At 36.4% G+C, this 23226-nt stretch overlaps 1 protein-coding gene across 1 annotated transcript in view; it reads right to left on the bottom strand.

Moving 5' to 3' along the window:
* MALRD1 (MAM and LDL receptor class A domain containing 1) overlaps positions 1–23226 on the bottom strand; it is a 753919-nt gene that overhangs the window by 638936 nt on the left and 91757 nt on the right. The window contains 3 exon segments of the mRNA XM_013058904.2: positions 7322–7420; positions 9453–9573; positions 18625–18798. Coding sequence (XP_012914358.2) covers positions 7322–7420; positions 9453–9573; positions 18625–18798 — 394 coding nt within the window.

Consider the following 23226-nt stretch of genomic DNA (forward strand, 5'->3'; position numbering starts at 1 on the left):
AAAGCCCTAGCTAGAGCAATCAGTAAAGAAAAAGAATCAAAAGCCATCAGAATTCAAAAAGAAGATGCATGGTCTCTATTTGCAGATAACATGTCCTTAAATAGAGAAAAATCCTAAAAACTCAACCAAAAGCCTGCTGGGCTAACCAACAAATTCAGTAAAGTTGCAGGATACGAAATCAACATACGAAAGTCAATAGGGTTTCTACACACTAACAACAAATTTTCTGAAAAATAAAGAAACTTATCCCACTTTACAATTACATCAAAAAAATAAAATACTTAGGAATAAATTTAACTGATAAGGTGAAAGATCTCTATCCCGAAATCTATAAGGCATTGTTGAAAGCCATCCAGGAAGCTGCAAATAAATGAAGCTGTGCATTGAAAACATTGATACTCTTAAAATGTCAATACTACCCAAAGCCATCTATAGAGTCAAAATTCCATAGGTTTTGTTTGTTGGTTTGGTTTGGGGTTTTTTGCTGTTTTGTTTTTTTATCAGAAGTAGGAAAAACACTCCAAAACTTTATGTGGAATAAAAGAAACAAACAAACAAACAAACAAACAACAAAAAACTCAAATAGGCAAAGAAATCCTGAGAAAAAAGAACAAAGCAAGAAGCATCACACTTCCCAGTTTCAAGCCAAACTATAAAGCTCCAGTCACCAAAATAGTATGGTACTGGCACAAAAACAAAGAGACCCATGCAAAGAACAGAAAACCCAGAAATAGACCCAAACATATACAATCAACTAATATTTGAGAGGGAAGACAAGAATACTCTAAAGAAAACACAATCTCTTCAATAAATGATTCTGAGATTATTAGATATTCACATGTGAAAGAATGAAAGTGGACCCATATTTTACATCACTCACAAAAATTAATCAAAAATGGATGAAGACATAATTCTGAAACACGAAACTCCAAAAATAAAACACAAGACTAAATTTCCCTAACATGGGTCTTGGGGATCATTTTTTAAATATTAACACCTAACACAAAAGCAACTAAAGCAAAAATAAGTAATAAATAATGCCATAGGACTACAGTAAACTAAAAACTTTCTGCACTCTAAAGAAATCATCCATAAGGTTAAAAGACTACCTGCAAAAAAATATTCATAAAGGAGATAAGTTTATCTCCTGCAAATTACAAAGAACCCATAAAGCTCAAGAGCAAAAAACAAATAACCCTATTAAAAAATGGGCAAAGTACATGAATAGACATTTCTCCAAAGAAGGTATATAAAAGGCCAACAAATACATGAAAAGACATTCAACATTATTGGTCATTAGGGAAACACAAATTAAAGGCACAATATCACTTCACAACTGTTGGAATGGCTACTACCAAAAAATGAAAACAAATATTGGCAAGGATGTGGAGAAAAGGTAATCCCTGTACACTGTGGTAGGAACAAAAATTGGTGCAACCAATATGGAAAACAGTATGGAGGATCCTCAAAAAACTAAAACTAAGACTACCACATGATCCAACAATTCCACCTCCGGGAATACACTTGAAGGAAACAAAAACGTTAACTCAAAAAGGTATCTGTACCCCTATGTTCATCTCAGCATTATTTACAATAACCAAGACCCAGAAACAACCTACGTGTCTATCAGTGAGTTAAGGGATAAAAAAGTAATGGTATCCATACACATACACACACATGTATATAAGTATAAACAATGGAATATTATTCTTTCATAACAAAAAAGAAAACCTACCATTTGCAACACCATGGATGGATCTTGAAGACATGATGCTAAGTGAAATAAGTCAGAGAGAGATCAATACTAAATGATCTCACTTATACGTAGACTCTAATACAAACAAACTCACAGAAAAAGACATTAGACTTGTGGTTACCAGAGGTGGAGGCTGAAGGGGGACAGGAGAAGAACTGGAAGAAGGTGATCAAAATATACAAACTTTCCAATTATAAGATAAGTAAGTACTAGGGATGTAAGCACAATGGGAGGACCACAGCTAACCCTGCTGTATGATATATACAGAAGTTCTTATGAAAGTAAATCCTCAGCTTTCTTATCACAAAGAGAATATTGTTTTCCTTTTTTTTTTTTCCTTTCTTTTCAGTGCATCTGTACAAGAAGATGGATGTTAGCTGAGCCCACAGTGGTATTCATTTCACGATATATGAAAATCAAACCCTCAAGTGTTATGCCCTAAAATTCTACCATGATGCATGTCAATTATTTCTCAATACAACTGAAGGGGGAAAAAAGAACATCAGACCTGTAGATAGCATTTACCATTCTAATGATAAATGACCCTTGGAAAATGACCATTTGACGTCCTAGGGGCCTAAGGGCATGATATCTCCTCCAAAAGTGAAGTCTTTATCTCTGGCTTGTCTCAATTTAATCATGACTCTGAGAGGATGAAAGGGCTGTGTGATGTGTGCTAAGAATGTGGAGTAGGGAGGCTGACAGCCTAGATTCAATATGGGGTTCCGTCATTTATGGACCTGACATTAGGCAAAGATGCGCTTTATAAAATTTATTAGTCTCGGGGCACCTGAGTGGCTCAGTGGATTAAAGCCTCTGCCTTCGGATCAGGTCATGATCTCAGGGTCCTGGGATAGAGCCCAGCATTGGCCCTCTGCTCGGCAGGGAGCCTGCTTCCCCCTCCTACTCTGCCTGCCTCTCTGCCTACTTGTGATCTCCGTCTGTGAAATAAATAAAGTCTTTACAAAAAAAAAAAAAGTACATTAAAAATGAATAAAGTCTTTAAAATAAATACATAAATACATAAATAAATTTATTAGTCTCAAATCCAAGTCCACACTTCCCTCCCATGCTGGACTCTGTAAACATTTCTGAGTAGCTCATACAATGTTTGGCTTTGTTAGTAGACAGCATAGGATGGATACCACAAAACACAGTAGAATAGGAAGCTTCTGGAAGCTTCTCTTTGTGGTTCCAAAATACTTAGGTTGGTTTGTTTGCTTGTTTGTTTTTGCTTTTGCCCTGTGACTGCCAACAATTTAAAACAACCCAGTTACAGTGCCCCTTCAGTGAGTTTTGCAGATATCCTGGTGGATAATTTCTCCCTTGGCCCATGAGCTATTAACCAAATCTAGCTCATCCCAGCAAATTTTTCTACCTTCCAGTGGGTCCCAGTAACACCCTCTCCAATAAAGTTTTTTTTTTTTTCCACTAAAGTTTAAATCTCACTGTTGGGATATGGGGAGTGGGGTGCACTCATTCAAACCAATTCCTTCCTTGGATTGTCTGTCTCAGCACTAGAAGTAGTAGTTGGTCCCCACATTTGCCATTCCTTTCTTTACTGTTCTTTTATTTCTTTTGTAGGTAACCACTTTTTCAAATTACGTAATTCTTTTTATTACATTTTTCTTGTTCAAATTACTAGTGTGGTCTAGTAATTTGAAACCACTAGTGTGGTTTCCATCGCCTGAATGGACACTAACTGTTAAGAAAGTCCGCAAGCTAACAATACTGACCTCTTAGACTGGTTTTGATTTTTACAGAGTTCATATAAAGTTCTTAAAACCATGTACATTCGGTAACAGTCTTAATGTATGAAGAGACAGGCTTACAACTGTTAATCCCTGGCAGAACTTTCAGTAGATCATTCTTCTAACAAGAAAAAAACAGAACATTTTTAAAGAAATTCCTGCTGAGAAATTATCTACCTTCTAAAGAACACATTCTTCAATCCTTGTAACAACTCTTTGTTTATACCTCTATTCACATTATAATTACAGTGCAACAGTATTATACATAAAGAAATACATAATTATATTATGTATTTATGTATGTATGTATGTATATTATACATAAAGAAATACATAGTATTTCTTACCCAAAGCACTAAGCTTCTTGAGGGAAATCATCACATTTTATTCTTCACTGAATCTCTTGGTATAGGATAGAAGCTCAATATAGGTTTGCGAGGACCCAGAGCACGTCTATCACAACCCAACAATGCCCCTGATGTCCTCCCCATCCTGACCTACGTTTTGCATGGATTGATGAGTCTTTCCAACACTATGCTCCACCAATCTTCATAAAAATGTCCATGCCCCTATACGGTCTTGAGTAAAAATACTTGAGTTTCATTTCAGGTATGGGTGATAAGTAAAATGTGCGATTCTTATAAGCTTCCCTCTTGCCTGACTTCAGCGTCTTCTACAAGTGTTATCTAAATAATTTTGCAAAAGATTGTTCACCAACACCATCGCCTTCTTTTCCTTCTTTAATATTTTCCCAGGTATGGTAGGATAACTTTACAGCCATGTAAGGGTATTGCAGAATGGATGGATACACTGCCTTCAGAAAGGAAAAACTTAAAGGAAACCTTTAAAAATTCAAAAACATATCGAACTAGCCAAGATCTATAGTTTTATGACCAACTGATTTATGGGTACACTGTAGTTTGAAGGAGCATTCTTAAGTATTCTATAGTCTTCTGCCATTAGTTGTACTTGAATGACAATTGTTTAGAGTAAGAGTAAGCATTCTTATATATCCACAAAAAATAAAGGAATACTTATAATATAATCTTGTTGTCTTTTGAGTTCTATATTGCATTTATTTTAAACTCTATACACCAACAAAGCAAAACTGAAGGAAAGAGGTATCTTCATTTTTCCGCTACTGTTTTAAAGCTAATCTGGTTTGCTTTCAACTGCAAGTCATTTTAGTTTTTGTTTTTTTTTTTTAAAGATTTTATTTATTTACTTGACAGACAGAGATCACAAGTAGGCAGAGAGGCAGGCAGAGAGAGAGAGGAGGAAGCAGGCTCCCTGCTGAGCAGAGAGCCCGATGCGGGACTCGATCCCAGGACCCTGAGATCATGACCTGAGCCGAAGGCAGTGGCTTAACCCACTGAGCCACCCAGGTGCCCGCAAGTCATTTTAGTTTTATGGCAGTCTCCATTCTGCAGATGTTCATTAAATATTCACTTGAGTAGTGTGTACTCTACATTCAGAGTAGATATGTACAGTAGCCCCCCCCCCCTTTGTCTGCGGTTTTGCTCTCCCTGGTTTCAGGTAACCAAGGTCAACTGTCTGAGGGAGCAGATGATCCTTACTCTGAAGAATGGTCAAAAAGGTCAATACTAGTCTACTTTTTAGTTTTCTGATTGTTTCCTTCGCTGTACAGAAGTTTTTATTTTCATGTAGTCCCAATACTTTATTTTTGTTTTTATTTCCCTTGCTTCAGAAGACCTATCTAGAAAAATGTTGTTTTGGCTAATGCCAGAGACATCAGAGAACCTGTGCTCTCTTCTAGAACTTTTGTGGTTTCAGGTCCCACATTTATGTCTTTAATCCATTTTGAGTTTATTTTTGTGTGTGGTATCAGAAAGTGGTTCAGTTTTCCAGTTTCACTCATTTGCATGTAGCTGACCAGTTTTTCCAATTCCCTTTGTTGAAGAGACTATCTTTTTCCCATTGGATATTCTTGCATCTTTTATTGAAGATTAATTGACAATATAATCATTGGTTTATTTCTGGGTTTTCGATTCTGTTCTATTGATCTATGTGTTTATTTTTGTGTCTGTAGCATTCTGTTTTGATTACTATAGCTTTGTAATATAACTTGAAGTCTGGAACTATACTTTCGGGTTTCTTTTTAAAAACTTCTTTGACTATTTGGGGTCTTTAGTGGTTCCATGTAAATTTTAGAATTTTTTATTCTAGTTCTGTGAAAAATGTTGTTGGTATTTCATAGGGATTATATTAAATCTACAGATTGCTTTGGATACTACAGACATTTCAACAATATTTGTTCTCCCAACCATGAGCATAGGCTGTCCTTCCATTTTTTGTGTTGTCTTTAACTTCTTTCATCAGTGTTTTAGAGTTTTTAGAGTACAGGTCTTTTACCTCTTTGCTTACGTTTATTCCCTGAGTCTTATTATTTTTCATGTAACCTACTGAATGGAGAAAATATTTGCACATGACATATCTTATAAAGCGTCAGTATCCCAAATACATAAAGAACTTACACTCAACACCAAAAAAAAAAAAAAAAAAAAAAAGCTAATCCAATTAAAACATGGGTAGAAGCATGAAAAGACATTTCTCCAAAGACAACATCCAGCTGGCAAAAAGGTACATGAAAAATGCTCAATATCACTCTCATCATCAAGGAAGGACAAACCAAAACTACAAGGTATCACCTCACATCTGTCAGAATAGCTAAACTCAAAAGCACAGGAAACAAATGTTGAGGAGGATGTAGAGAAAAAGGAACCCTTGGGCACTGTTGGTAGGAATGCAAACTCCTGCAGCAACTGTGGAAAACAATATGGAGCTTCTTCAAAAAGCTAAAAATAGAACTACCCTATGATCCAGTAATCCCAGTACTGGGTATTTACCCAAAGAACACAAAAACAGTAATATAAAGGGATATATGCACCCATATGTTTATAGCAGCATTATTTACAATAGCCATGTTATGAAGCAGCCCAAGTATTCATCGATTGATGAGTAGATAAAGAAGATGTGGTTTAGCGATACTAACACAATATTATTCAGCCATAAAAAAGAATGAAATCTTGCATTTGCAATAATATGGATGAAGCTACAGAGTATAATGTTATGCAAAACAATTCAATCAGAGAAAGTCAAATAACATGATTTCACTTATATTTGGAATTTAAGAAACAAAACAAATGAACAAAGGGAAAAATACAAAGAGATAAAACAAGAAACACACTCAACTACAGAGAACAGACTGATGGTTATGGGGGGTGTGAAATAGTGATAGTGAAATAGGTGATGGGAATTAAGGAGTGCACGTGTCCTAATGAGCACCAAGTGTTGTAAGTAAGTGTTAAATTGCTGTATTGTACACCTGAAACTAGTATAACACTGTACATTAACATACTGGAGTTCATTTTTTTTTTTAAGTCAACAGTAGCCACCACTGTGTCACAATAACTACTTGCTTATCTCACTTCATCTAATCAAGCAGGCATTTTATCAACTCACATCATCACAAGAAGAGTAAGTACAATGAGATATTCTGAGAAACAGACTACATTCACATAACTTTTATTACAGTACACTGTTATAATTGTTCTATTATTGTTGTTAATTTCTTACCATTCCTAACTTATAAATCAAGTGTTATCACAGATATGTATATATAGGAATAAACATAAAGTACATTGGATTTGGTACTACCTGTGGTTTTGGGCATCCACTGGGGGTCTTGGAATGTATCCCCTGTGGATAAGGTGGGGGGGGGGACCACTGTGCACATAAATTTTAGCCAATGACTAAGTACTAAAGGGACTAAGTAATTAAAGTACTGGCTCACCAAAACTGGCTTCAGCTGTTCCATTTGAGCAGTCAGATGGAAAATCACAGGATCTGCTGGATGAAATAGAGCCTGCATCTTCACGTGACAGAAATCCACCTTCAAAATTAAGAGACGGAGAGGATAAAACATACTCTTCCCCTTCAATACATGGAATGCATAATTATTTTATGAACACTAGTTTTTAAATACGCTAGAGACACAGAAGCTAGATCAAAAAGCCAAATCAGAGTATAACTTTCTCTTTTCATCCTGTGTATGGTGCTTCAAATGTATATGGAAGGCACTAGGAATGCACTGTGAAGATCTTACAGCCATTTGCATACTGATTAAAGCCTTCAATAGCCTTAATTCAAACACAGGGTCTAGGTGAATCTCTGGGCATTCTGCCCCACAAGTATAACATAATTCATTACCAGTGGGATTTGGCTTACTTTTTAAAAGCCTATTACAGTCCCATTCTAAACTTCTGCTGGGTGATAATACTAAATTCTACAAAGATCTTATAATGACCTACTGGCCAAATTTGCAAAAACAGTAAGAAAGCTTTTTTTTTCCCTCTCTCTTTGTGTACAATAATTGACCTTTCAGGAAAACTTCATATAATTTTGGTCTGATTAGAATTATGCTCTACCCAACAATGATGGAGTTCAGATTAAAGCACACATAGATTGAGTTTTGATTTAATTTCTGAAGAGAATTCTCTGTAAATGAGATCAAGCTCTCTCAGAGACTTCTGCTAAGATTGATTCTAGTGATAATTTAAAACTTTTAACCACAGTCTTGCCTCCAGTTACATTCTCTTCAATGTCAACTTTCTGCTATTCCAATTCTGGTGATGCAGTATTTGATTAGGAGAAGAAAAATGTTTAATTAAATACCAGAAATAAGGTAACACTGGTTAACCCTCAAAAACTCAATCATTTAAATTACAAAAAAAAAAAAAAAACTCAATCATTAAATCTGCTGCTTTGCATTCCCCACTGTCTATCAGAACCACACACATACACAGAACTTAGAATGGTTTATTATTCAGAACACATATTCTGACTAAAGTAAATATATAGGACAATATAAAGTTAGTATAGAGAATTATATAATCTCACCAATGAAAGAGGTCTTTACTAAAAGACTACTAATTAGAAGTTCTTCAATGTAGTTCTCAGTCCAGAATTGTTTCTGCTATAGTACCCTCAATTACTGCATTTATCTTATGTAAGAATTCAACTTTTCCAGTTACTGTTCTTTAATAAAACATAACTTCAGATTATAAAACGTGCCTGATTTCTAAATGCAAGTAACATTCATGTATATAAAGAAAAATAAAATGTGATCATTTTCAGGCAAAATCTTTAACATTGTCTATTTACTAACAGACTCCAGGGTAGGAGTGGTCAAAGGGAAAGATCAATCAATGTTAAAATAACAGGTAACTGCAGACACAGTGCACGCTGTTGCAATCCATTCTCAGAACCTAAACAATGGTTCGATTTTCCAAAAATGCCTATTTGACTATCGGGGATTCATTTTTATGACAATCTTTTGGCCTCTTAATTGAAATGCTCTACAAAATATTTAGTCAAAGAACTGGCCAAACTCCATCTGTTACTTGAAAATATATGTTCTAAATTTAAAGAGAATTTTAGGATCAAGATTTAAATGTTTGGCCGGCCTTAAGTCACTTTTCCAAACACAGTAAGTTTTTTGAACTCCTAGGTGATTCTGAAGATGAATTTCATTATATATTCATTAGAAGTGCCAAATAAAATTAAAATAGAATTACATTTTTATAGAAGTGTTTTTAAAACATGCAAAATAATGAGAATTCTTTCATATTTCCTATAACTAAAAAACTGTGACAATTTTAGCCACAGGCATTGAATATTATTGGAAAAGTCTATAAGGCCTAAGCTGTGATATAGCTTATATATATATACACACACACACATATACATATACATTTTTTAAAGTATGTTTTAGTTTTCAAGGATATGTGATAGAATCCACATCCTGGTATTAGTTATTCATGGACTATATTACTGAAGAACTCTAATATATTTTAAATTTTGGTATCAGGAGGAACTCATTATTTCAATGTTTAAAACTTCAGTGGCCACAAGAAAAAACTTACCTTTCTTTAGTATGCCGGTACCTGGAAGTGACTTATTGGAAATTTCACATTCTTGGGATATACTGATGTCATCTAGAGCAACAGTATCATTTGATGATAAAACAGTAGCTTCCAAAATCAACTATAATTACAAAAAAAATTATTAAAAATACACCATAGATGTCTTACAATCCTATACTTTGTGGAGAAGCTCATTTGCATCTGTCCCACCTTGCAGTCTAATTTTAGAACACTGTTTTGACCAGAATGTTCAAATTATAAATTTATAAAGTCACAGCAGCTTTGACAGCATCTTTTGTAACCTTAATGTCTTAGGTAACCTGGTTTCAAATAAAAGTTGAAACATTCATCACTCCTGAAGAGTTGCCTTCCCATTGGAGCCATTAAGAGTCACATGCATTTAAAATTAGCTCTTTGGGGTAATCAACTGTGTGGTTTACAACTCAATTTAGTTGAGATATTAATTCATTCATAATGGGTCTGCTTGAGGCAATGATTCATTTTCATATCAGAATATTTAAATACTAATATATATTATGTATATATACAGAAACCTACTTGGTAAAGGAAAGCACAGAATCAGTATTCACATACAGTGGTTAATAATATTCATAAGTTAAAGCACTCAGAGGCATCTACTTCTGTGTAATTTATTCTAATACTCTGAATAATGACTGATATAATTTGCTTTCTTTCTTGTTAATCACATTATTACATTGTTAATATACCATCTTAAAAAAGAGAGAGAGAGAGAAATTTTGTCTGAAGTCAAAGACATGTAGCAGGACCACCTGTCCAGGACACTGTAGGCTGTGCATCTCGGTCTTAAAAGAGAGGACCTCAGATCCCAAAGACCTTTTGATTTACTTGGTATGACACATTAACAGCTAAACTACATCACAAGTGCTATACAAAGAGATATGTTTAAGATACTATGAGAATCAAAGAAAAACACTTCCTTATTTCTGCTAAGAATTTGAGACAAAAGTTGAAAAAAAAAGTTGGTAAAAATATGAATTACCTAACAACCAATAACTAATTACCTAATAATAACTCCTCAGCTGTAACTGCCACTTCAGATTTTGTTAGAGAAGCTGGGAACATTACAAGCAAAAAGCAAGGAGATGTGGACGTGCATGGTATTTTTAGAACACTGAGTGCAATGCTTGCTTTAGCAGCACATGGACGAGAAACTAGCGGTGCTATAGGATGATGGGTTTTGAGACATGCTAACCCCAAAATATGGTGCACCTTGGCATAATCAGTATTTCAAGCTGGAGGAATTTAGGAAAGTTTCTCCCAGTTGATCACACTTCGCTCATACTCTTTACCCCATCATATCTTCCCATGACTGTCTGTTCTTCATTGAACATTGCATGAAAAAGCTTAGGATTAACTGTTTCTTTATTAACTGGTCTTTATGTCCTCGTTAAGGCTCCACTGTCATGTAAGCCTTGTATTAAATAATTTTATACACTTTCTCCTTCAATCTGCTTTACTAGTTTAATTTTCAGACCCAGCCAGAAACCATAAGAGAATATATTTTCCTCCCATGCATAGGAGTATAGGATTTTAAGAGAATGGTAAATGAAGTAATAGTAATAGATACAACAACCTGAAAGCAAGAACTGGTGCAGCCCGGTTGGAGGGCAATTCGATGTTATCTATTAAAGAGAAAAATAGCATGGAGGACATTAGGAGAAGGAAGGGGAAAATGAAGGAGGGGAAATCAGAAGGGAGATAAACCAAGAGAGACTATGGACTACGGAAAACAAACTGAGGAGTGAGGGGTGGGCAGTTGGGTGGACACGTACTGCATGGAGCACTGGGTGTTACACGCAAACGATGAATCATGGAGCACTACATCAAAAACTAATGATGTACTGCATGGTGACTAACAGTAAAATTAAACCCACTTCTCAGCATTTATGCTAGAGACACATTCATCAGCATATATGGGAAAACCTGTCCAGAATGTTTACTTCAATGTTGGTTTTAATAGCAAATAAATGGAAACAATTTAAACATCAATCAAAAAAAAATAGTTACACAGACGATGGGTAACCAATCCAGTTAAAAATAATACCTCTATTTGCTAATATGGACAGAATCTCAATATGTGTTTCTGAGTGAAAAATTACAGAAAAAAGTTTACGATCAGATACTACTTGGGCTAAAAACACAATGGTTTCAATTTCTAGATATAGTGGTACATACATACACATTACATAAATAGAATAGGATTCAGAAGTAAAAATGAACCAATGTCTATACTAACCTCAAGATAAAGACTATAATAAGAGGTGAAAGAGGTCAGGAGAGACTGTTACCTTATCTGCAATTTTTGATGAGATATATGTATAATTTTAATGATTTTTAAATTTATTAGAACTTTTTTTTTGTAGAGTCTTAACCAATTAAGGCACTTGGTCTTCAAACATAAGGCAGAAATAACAATAGCTTTTAAGGAAGGATTTTGACAAAGCATCTACAGACACTGTAATTGAAAAACAATATTATGTTTATTAGCACCATTAAGTTATAGTAATCTATTCTGGACAGCTTTAATTTTAAAAGATTTTTCCTTTCATCCATTACTAGAAATCATCCTCGACTGAAGTCAATTAAAATACAAATGCTTTTTTCTTCAGACTCATTAGACAAGCCTTTATTAACCACCATACTGGAAACCTAAACAACTTCTAAAAAGAGTTGGGGGGAAAGAATGCTTGGACACTTTTCTGTGCATCTAGAGAGGTAGGTACATGGGGCACCTGGGTGGCTCAGTGGGTTAAGCCTCTGCCTTCAGCTCAGGTCATGATCTCAGGGTCCTAGAATCAAGCCCCGCATCAGGCTCTCTGCTGCACGGGGAACCTGCTTCTCCCTCTCTTTCTGTCTGCCTCTCTGCCTACTTGCGATCTTTCTCTCTGTCAAATAAATAAATAAAATCTTAAAAAAAAAAATAAAGAAGTACATGAAGTGGTTGGGACCCTGGCAGAAGTTGAAATAGAATTGTGGAACAGGTCTGTAAAATATGGTTATATCATTTTGTCTGAAGGGAACCACTAGACTTTCAAATATTCATATTAAAATGTTAATATAAAACTACATCCAAAGCCAAATAAAAATCACATTGGGTCATGTACACCTTGTTTACTTCCATATTATTAAATTCAGAATTCTAAAATGAAAAATTATAACTCTACCATGAATTAAAGTCTTCCAAATTTAAAAAGAAAAATGGTCACTTCCTTTAAAAATGTATCTTATATCTGTAAATACTACTATCAAATGATTCCAGAATCATCTTGGCTATTTCTGTTTTTTATTGCTTGTTTCAACTAAGTCGATCCTTTGATCTGTGACCAAAGGCAGTTTTCCTTCGGGAAATACAGGACCAATTAATAATCAGTAAGTGAGAAAGAGTTCACGCAGTTTACATGTTTCAACCATGAGTATTTCTTTTTTTTTTCTTTTAAAGATTTTATTTATTTATTTGACAGAGAGAGATCACAAGTAGGCAGAGAGGCCGGCAGAGAGAGAGAGAGAGAGGAGGAAGCAGGCTCCCTGCTGAGCAGAGAGCCCGATGCGGGACTCGATCCCAGGACCCTGAGATCATGACCCGAGCCGAAGGCAGCGGCTTAACCCACTGAGCCACCCAGGCGCCCCAACCATGGGTATTTCAACCACGAATGAAGGAGAAGTGAAAACCTCATTTTTTAAGATTCTCAAGAAAAACTGAGAATTTAAATTCTAAGTTATATGCAAAAGTCTCCCCCTTCTAAAACTACTGCTTAGGATCTTGCTGATATTTGTATTATTCAGTGATATCATATTAATCCCTGGAAAAGCAAAATCATTTCTAATTTTTGCTTTCAGGAACCAAACAACTTAAAGAAATGTTGGTTATATTCCAGTGATTACTTTGTATATCTGAAAAACCAAGGTAAGCCTTTCCAGAGAAATACTCAACTAGCACATTTAGATTTTGGTTGTTATCTTGTTTTTAAAAAAAAGGAGTAAGAACAGCAACAACAAAAAAGAAATCTAAGAGGCAATGGGGAAAGTAGATAATATAAGATAAATAGGAATACAGTAATTTTTGAATGATGGAATCAATAATAAGAGCAATCACAAACATTATTTAAAGCTTACTGCATACGAAGCACATTCATTTGTTCTAACCCTGTGAAGATGTGCTATTTTCATTCTCATGTTAAAGCAAAAGAAACAGAAGCTTCAGAGGTGAAGTAACTGGTTAAAGGTCATCTATCTCATAAACGAGATAGGTAACCAGAGCCATTAAGGATTAGGCTGCATTGCGCTGGTAGAATAAAATGAAAAGCTAACTGGCCTTTAGCAGATGCTACAGACCAGAGCTGTCTGGTAGAACAATATTCAGTGCAGCCCTAAATTAAGAAGGCTGAGGAGGTTGTAACTTCATAGAGACTACACCAGCTTTTACTATTGTATTATAAATCTTGCCCTTCACTGAATCTTCAAATAATGTCAGGAAATTGTTATTGATTTATATCATTGACTGATAAAGAATGAACACGGTATCCATCATTGTGGAAAATTTCACAAAAGAGTCTTTTCAAAATGAAGTCTAAAATATGATACAATTACATATTAATAGGAAACCTGAAAAAAGTACATCAGCTGGAAATCAATGGACAGTATTCAGAAAAAGAACCACCTTTAGATAGTAAAACTAAGAACAGCAATTAGAGGAAGAAGAAATTGAAAAGGAGTACCTGTCTTTAAAAACTCAACATATCCAATGAGCGAGCCAAGTTAAAACAGATTAAAAAGAACACTATTAACTACTTGACTTATATTCTTTCCATAAAAAAACATACAGGAAAGGGAGACACTATGGAAATGGTATTAATTTGCTGTTCTTATGGAATAAAGAGGAAGCCTTATCCTTTTCCACCAGGGAGGGAAAAAAGCCCTACCTACCTAAGGATGTTTATTTCCTAAGAAACTCAAAGCGATTTGGGAGGTCTACAAGAGACATCAAAAGGACGACACTGCATCAAGAGTTCATGGCTACAAGGGGACACAGAGGTCATATGGGTTGATGCCTTTCTCATTTCCAGTGTTTGGATTGAGAGAGGCTGTATATGTACGTTCAGAGTTCAGTCACTTTGAAGGACAGTCCACGGATGACTCAGGTAACTCTTAAAGGACTCAGTCTACTAAAGTGGCAAAGAAGCCCCTTCCCAAGAATGTAAACTTTAAATATCTGAATATTTTAAAAAGCTAAAGTGACTATTTATAGGTACAGTATCTGTTGGAATTGTGGCTAAAAGAATAAAGGAGAATTGCACCTAGCTAGAATTCTAGCTAGAATCCTCACGCAGAATTCCACGTTTCCCAATAAGCATTTACAGAAATCAGGCTAAAGCCAACATAAGATCTGCAATTTTTTTTTCCCAGCAGAGGACAAGAAAAGGAATAGAAATGGGTGCAAAGAGAACAAAAGCTGTATCTTCATATGCAAACAGGTATCATGTTATAAGCAAGCAGAATGCTCACAGTTCATTCTGAGGTACAAATACAGGAGAGCTGCCTCTGTATTTTCTACTTGTTTGAAATATTTAATATATATGTAATAATAATGTAATAAAATCTACCATGTGTACATGTGACTGTGTGTATTTATGTAGCGTGTACGTGTGTGTGTACATAAATTCGGGACTGATTCACTCCAGAATGTGGACACGGGACCGCATCCCTTCCCAAAGCCTCTGGGGCCAGCTGGGTTTTGAAATTTGACTAGTTCAGAGTTGAGAATGTCCATCTACCACTTAGCGTGTGTATTCCAGAAGCGGCACTCTCTAATCCAGCATCTCACGGAACGAGCGGCCTGAACACATCACACAGGTGCAGGGGAGGTTAAGTTTTGCCTCCAAATTGTTTTTCAAAAGCTTACCATTCTCCAAATTTTAACTTTCCAAATTGTTGGTTAGAGATTGTGGACCTACAATGGGCTTCTTGATGAAATCGGAGGAAATTCTTACTCTTTTCTACTTGCAGTTTCTAAAATATACTGAGGCAAGTAACGGAATTAAGGAGGACAGAGGCAGAGACTAAACGGTCCTCTGGGGCAAAAGAAGATCTAGCAAGAACCCAGAACCATTCATCACAAATCCAAAAACATAACAAATCCACTGCTGCCCAATTACAAAATCCTATCAAACCACTAGTCACCCTACAAACCAGTTCATATGCCCCAGATAATAAAGATCAGGCTCACTTTTCACAGCAAAACAAAGCAAAACTCAAAACAGAACCCCGAGGAAGAAATGCTAAATAAAGGGAAAAGAAAAGGGCTCCGTGCTCAATCCCTTCAGTAATGGTGATCGGTTAATGAGGGCCTGCAGGCCCAGACAGGAACGGCATGTGTTTCAACCCAAAACGTTTCTTAAATAACTGGTTCTAACAGGAGACAATCTGGTTTAGTTTTGTTTTTCATTAAGACTCTTAGAACAATTTTAGGTTCACTGCAAAACTGAGGAGAAGGTGTCGTTTTCTCCTGTACCTTCTGCCCCATCATATGCACAGCTTCCTCGTTATCAACATCTCCCAAGGTGCCTGGGTGGCTCCCTGGTTGAGCATCTGACTCTTGATTTCAGCTCAGGTCATGATCTCAGGGTCGTGAGATCGAGACCCGCATCAGGCTGTGCACTAGGCTTAAGCCTGCTCAGGATTCTCTCTACCTCTCCCTCCACCCCCCAGCCTCTGAGAAAAACAAAAAACAAACAAACAATCTCCCACCACAGTGGGACATGAGTTATAAATGATGAACCTCATAATCACCCAAAGTCCACTGTCTACATTATGGTCCCTTCTTGATGTTGAACATTCTGTGTACTTGGACCGACGTATAACATTTATCCATCATCATATTATCATACAGAGTATTTTTACTGCCTTAAAAATCCTCTCTGCTCTATCTGTTCATCCCTCCTGTTTCCCAGCACCCCCAGACTTGGCAACCACTGATCTTTTAATTGTCTTCCTAGTTTTGCCTTTTCTGGAATGCCATATAGGTGCACTGAGGGAGACAGTAGCCTTTTCAGGTTTGCTGCTCTCATTTAGTAATATGGACCTGAGGATCCCCCATGTCTTTTCATGACTTGATAGCTCATTTATTTTTAGCACGGAATGATATTCCATTTTCTGGAGGGAACACAGTGTATTTATCCATTCACCTACTGAAGAACATCTTGGAATGTTTCTAAGTTTGGGTAATTACAAGGAAATCATGAATGATTATTCACATGCAGGTTTTTTGTGTGGAGAAGGACATTCTGTTTAATTTCCAGTAATGGGAATTAACAATGGACTGAGAAAGAACTTCATGGTAAGTTTCATTCTAACTAAAAGCAAACCTAATGAAAATCACATCGTACAGAATATAAATAAATGAAACAAGAGAACAGACTGTTCTGATTATTTTTGTCCTGTCACATGTAATGGAGATTGGCACTTATGTGATCCCATAACTGGCCTTTACTGTTGTCCTATTAAGAGTTACTAGATTCACAGTACTTTTGTCCATTAGATATGGGAACAGATTCATAAATGTGATCCTTGAAAATCAGGGAGTTTAAGAGACCTGAGTGACATAGCTTCTAATGACTGAGCCGAGAGTTCTGGTCAAGAGGAGACTCGTTTTCAAAATAAAGAATACTAATATTTACTGAGTGTCTACTATTCCCAGATAATGTCCAATTGATAATCACAGCAATAATAAGAGTTAACTTTGTGTGTTCACTCTATGCCAGACTATCTTTACTTATGTGGTTTACATATATAAATTTTCCAACCTTCACAACAGTTCTAGAAAGAAAAGAATACTGACAAGAGTCCATATTTATTCTCTACTCCTCCTACTTCTAATGGGCAGGAACTTCCCCCTGCAGAAACACTGCTATAATTGACCTCACTCTCTCCCATAGACAGGAGGATATAACTGATTAGTGATGTTAGAAGAATAACTCCCACTCTTGGACACTTAAACTCTGACAACAGCTCTGGCTAATAGTCATAGGTTTCCCCCCAACATGTGAGTCCTGGATTTCTCTGGCATAGTTCACTGCTTTCTGGAAAAATCTCTGTATTCTGCATATGGATGCAGATTCTAAAAGCATCTCCTCTAAAATATTTTGTTGTTTGACTTCTATATTTATCTGAACTTGTTCAGAGATGAGGGCCAATGAGGAATATTACCATGAGGGCTCCTAACCCCCAACAATGACCCTCCCCTCCTATTTAACAGAAGAAGTAACAAGTGCATAGGGATTAAGCAACTTCCCCATGATGACACAACCTGGCTTGAACCCCAGACTCCAGAGCCCATGTTTATGGCCACCATTTTAGCTATACCTTTAATACTCAGACTCCCCTGAAGCATTGCTTTTAGTATCTCCGTGGTTTTCACAGATAGGGAAATGTGAAGCTCAAAAATATAATTTGGAGTCACTTAGTAACCCATGCGCTGAGCAGAGATCAGAATTCAGACCACCTAACTCCAAAGGCTGTGTTTTCTGCTATATTCTATCATCCAATCTAGTTTCTAAAATCTCTCTTTTCAGTTGTCATCCAGAGGAAGGCCATATCCAGGAGGATGGAAGTTTGGGCACCAATTTGATTATCTACAGTTGTCTCCTTTTATTATGAGCCAAGAAAATGACAGAAAAGATTGATACAAAATCTTGGTATTAATGGGCAGCAGAAAATAAGGCATCAGAACTAAAAGGCAAGCAGAGTGCAAGCCAGGTTTTTTCACCATCTTATATAATCTGCCATTCTCACTTAAAAAATAAACATTTTCTTATTAAATTACTTTTCTCTCTGCCATCCTATTCGATTGTTTTCTCTTCCTCCTATTCGATTCTTATCTCCAATTTTGCTAAGTGTCCACGCAATTCCTTCTATATAATTAAATTCAGAACTCTAAAATGAAAAAATTATAATTTCTGAGCGCTCAGTGTAACATCTGTCCTCATCTCGGACTGTGAATGTGCTTGTTTTTTTCAATATCTGATCAATCTATGGGAAATATGTGCTATATATGTGTTACATTGTTCTCTAAGAAAAATAGTATTGAGTTAGCATCTTCTGTTGAGCTGTATTCATTTCTTATGTGCTTGCTTACCTGAAAAGGTAGAGTAGATTCTCCAGCCTTCACAAGGAGACTGATTTTTGCTTGTGTCCACTGAGATTTGGAGATTCCAATGAGATCACCTTGCTTTTGCAAATCCCCATCCAGGGATGTTCTTGTAAAAACCGAGAGATGTGAATGCTGGGACAAATGATACCAAAATCGCACCTGTTGGAAATGTTTTTGAATGACATGAATATTTCATTTGCCGGTCTCCAACAGCTTTTCTATCATTAAAAATACCACAAATCATTCTGCTGTTAAATATAATCTTGGGTGCCTGGGTGGCTCAGTTGGTTGAGTGACTGCCTTCGGCTCAGGTCAGGATCCTGGACTTCCAGGATCAATCCAGCATCGAGCTCCCAGCTCCTTGGGGAGTCTGTTTCTCCCTCTGACCTTTTCCTCTCTCATGCTCTCTTCTCACTCATTCTCTCTCAAATAAATCAATAAAATCTTCATATATATATATAATCTCAAGTCTCCTTTCTTCCAAATATGCAAGCCAGAATATGCTAAGTATGTCTTTTGCCTGCCTTTGCATTCTCCCCTTAAAGAAAAGGCTCAAGGCGGCTCTACTGACTGGTATTTTTAACACATGCCATCAAGAGGTCTAAGAAATGGGATGTCAGCACTGAGGACACATAACACGTATTTGTTCACACCATGGGTGGTACCAGTCTGCTTCCACATTAGTTTCTATGGTCTTTCCTTCTATGGAAGGGCCTTTCTCTCTTGCTTCTTATAAATCTGGGGAGTTACATATTCTTAGTATACAAAAATTGGGTTTTACTTATATACTCTCTTTGATGTCTCAAACATCAAACCAAAAAATAATAATAATGATATTTTCCTGAAAAATTTTTTTCTCAGGTAAAAGAAAACTGTACTGAGTACTTTTCATTAATTCCCTCTCTTGGGGACACTATCAAAAAACTTGGGAACTCAAATAAAACTGTTGGTTCATAATTTAAGTAAGAAAACAACCTGGGGGGGGGGTGTGATCATTTCACCTCTTAGTCATTATCAGGGATGACAATCTAAGTGTTTGAGCACTTAACTAAATGAGTTAAAAAAAAAAAAAGTAAAGAATTATTTTAAGTGCTGACAGCAATAGCTGAAGCATGAAATTCAGGAGTCTCATTTATTAAAGCAATATTTACTGAGCATTTACTAAGTATCAGATACTGTGAGAGGCAGGGATTCATTCCCACAATGGCTGGATGATTCACTCTATAAAATATGTCTACAAAATCACCTTAAAAACAAGTTCGGACACATAGCCTTCTCATGATGTCTTTGAAAAGTGCAGCATTAGGACTCTCTAAGGAAACACAATTCAGAGATGAGGCCTCTCAGAAGTAAAATCTTTTTCTTGGGATTCAAAGTGATTCCTTTTCACCTGCACTGTATTTTAGATTCTTGGGATTTTTCCTTCACTGCTAGTTTTGTTACATGGACAGATACTAGTGCATCTACAGTCTCCCCCATTTATTTTATGCTTGGTACCAATTTTGGTGGAAATTCAAGTCAAAAAAACTTTTTTTTTCTTTTAAATAACTGCACAGCATTGGAAACAGTCAACAAAACAAAGAGGCAATCCACGGAATGGGAGAAGACATTTGCGAATGACACTACAGACAAAGGGCTAATATCCAAGATCTATAAAGAACTTCACAAACTCAATACCCAGAAAACAGATAATCATGTCAAAAAATGGGCAGATGACATGAAAAGACACTTCTCCAATGAAGACATACAAATGGCTAGCAGACACATAAAAAAATGTTCATCATCATTAGCCATCAGGGAGATTCAAGTCAAAACCACATTGAGATACCATCTCACACCAGTTAGAATGGCAAAGATTAACAAGGCAGGAAACAGCAAATGTTGGGACAGGATGCGGAGAAAAGGGAACCCTCTTACATTTTGGTAGGAATATAAGTTGGTGCAACCACTTTGGAAAACAGTATGGAGGTTCCTCAAAAAATTAAAAATAGAGCTACCCTATGACCCAGCAACTGCACTGGTATTTACCCCAATGACACAGATGTAGTGAAAAGACAGGCCATATGTACCTCAAAGTTCATAGTAGCAATGTTCAAAAGAGCCAAACTGTGGAAAGAGTCGAGATGCCCTTCAGCAGATGAACAGATAAAGAAAATATGGTCCATATATACAATGGAATATTACTCAGTCATCAGAAAGGATGAATACCCAACTTTTGCATCAACATAGATGGGACTGGAGGAGATTATGCTGAGTGAAATAAGTCACGCAGAGAAAGTCAATTATCATATGGTTTCACTTACTTGTGGAACATAAGGAATAAAAAGGAAGACATTAGGAGAAGGAAAGGAAAAGTGATTTGGGGGAAATCGGAGGGGGAGACGAACCATGAGAGACTGTGGACTCTGAGAAACAAACTGAGGGTGAGCCTTGTGGTGGGTATTAAGGAGGGGAGGTATTGCATGGAGCACTGGGTATCGTACATAAACAATGACTCTTGAAACACCGCATCAAAAACTAAGGACATATTTTATGGTGACTAATTTTAACACAATCAATCAATCAATGACACAATTAATTAACAGATTTGAGAGAGAGTGTGAGCAGGATGTGGGGCAGAGAGAAAGATAAAGGATCTCAAGTAGACTCCCCACTGAGCATGGAGCCCAACAAAGGGCTTGATTTCATGATCCTGAGATGATGACCTGAGCCAGAATCAAACTGGCTGAGTCACCCAGGCACCCATGAAGTCAAATAATTTTTAAATGCACTTTTAAAACGTTGTCTAGCTTAAAAGAGCAAACATCCTCTGTTCCAATGTGGCACACGTTCTTTTAGTCTATCTATTTAACTGACACCACTTCATCAAGAAAATTCTGTCCACTTCATTTTAGACTTTACTAACACACTCCCCTAAACTCTGATAAGCAAGACAGGTAACTGAGGAATGAAAAGTCTAATGGAAGTGTCTGATTAGATCCTATGGGAAGGGATTATTTAGGTTCCTCAACCAGAATTAAATGTTAGATCCCTGCTAGAGTTTCAGCACGTTCCAAGCTTGTAAATATGCAAACCAGAGCTTTAACCTTAGTAGTACAAGAGATACACAAGCCCCATCAGACTATCAAGCTGTCAAACTGTCATTCAGTACATCACCAGTGTTAATGTATTTTAATAGCGTATTAAGAGTAAATACCAATGGGATCCATATTAAATAGGCTCAGAGCTTAAGATTTATATTTAATTTACCGCGTTAGCAGAGTTGGCATCGTAGACCATTAAGAACTCTTCAGCTTAGCTGTTTTCAAATTTAATATTGGTAAGGGTGAACTCACTGAACAAAGTCACTAACACAGCTGTGGTTTCACAGAGACTATTGTCAAGCATGCAACCTCTGCAGCTCTCGATCTGCCGCACGCCAGAGAACGCGAAGCCAGGAACCCAAGAGCACGAGGTGTGTCATGAATTCCTCACAGAGTCTATTAAAGCAGTTTGTTTAATAGGTTTTCAGTTAATAGGTGTTTTTTAAAAAAGAAGAAGGGAGCGATCAACAGAACTATTAGCATCAGCACTGATAGTGAACACCTGTAAACTCTCCCAGAGAGCATGAAGGAAGCTGCTCCGTGTCAGAAAAGGTACAAAGTATTAGGTGTCTTTAGGGACGCTAGAGTTTTGGGGGGGAGAATGAAATGAAAAGGGAACAATTAACTATAATATGTATAGTGGCAAAGGTGTAATAATCATGTGGCTATTTACATGTAAATTAATTAAAATGAAACCAAATGAAAAATCCAGTTCCTCAGTTATACTCATTACACATTACGTGCTCAAAAGCTATATGCAGTTAGTGGCTACCATATTGGACACAGCAGAGAAAAACTTCCATTACCGCAGAAAATTCTATTACACAGAACTATAAAACAGGTATGTTAACACTACACCAACCATTTAAATTGTATTTACCACTTACCAGTCAAAAGGAAATTATTTTTGTGATTCATGCCCGATTCATTAAAAACTAGCCAGATCAATGTTAATATTAAAGGCTTGGTGTTACTTCTTTTGGTTTTTCACTAAGACATGTTTTATACAGACAATGAATTATTGTATCAAAACAATGTTGTGTGGTTAAAAAAGCTTTCCACAAAGCAGTTACTTTAATTGCAAATTGGAGAGAAAAAGAAAATGAAGCTTAGACTATTCTATGAGTTTAAACTGTATTTTCGACTTCATTATTTTTATTATTTTTTTAAACACCCAGTCAGGGCTCCTGGATAACTCAGTCAGTTAAGCGTCTGCTTTCAGCTCAGGTCATGATCCCAGGGTCCTGGGATCAAGCCCTGCATCAGGCTCCTTGCTCAGAGGGGAGTCTGCTTCTACATCTCCTTTTCCCTCTCTCTCTTTGTGCTCTCCTCTAAATAAAATCTTTAAAAATAAAAAATAAAATACCCAATAATTCATTTTTATTACAGAAGGAAAGGACAGCTTTTCAGGTGGTATACTAATAGTTCTGAGTATAGGTGAATAGTCTGGAAAGTGTGATGGCCCTGGTCACACCATTTGCCCTTCTGTTCCTACATCACCCCA

Source organism: Mustela putorius, unplaced genomic scaffold, assembly GCF_011764305.1.
Source record: "Mustela putorius furo isolate JIRA1106 unplaced genomic scaffold, ASM1176430v1.1 tig00000827_pilon_pilon_pilon, whole genome shotgun sequence".
NCBI lineage: Eukaryota > Metazoa > Chordata > Mammalia > Carnivora > Mustelidae > Mustela > Mustela putorius.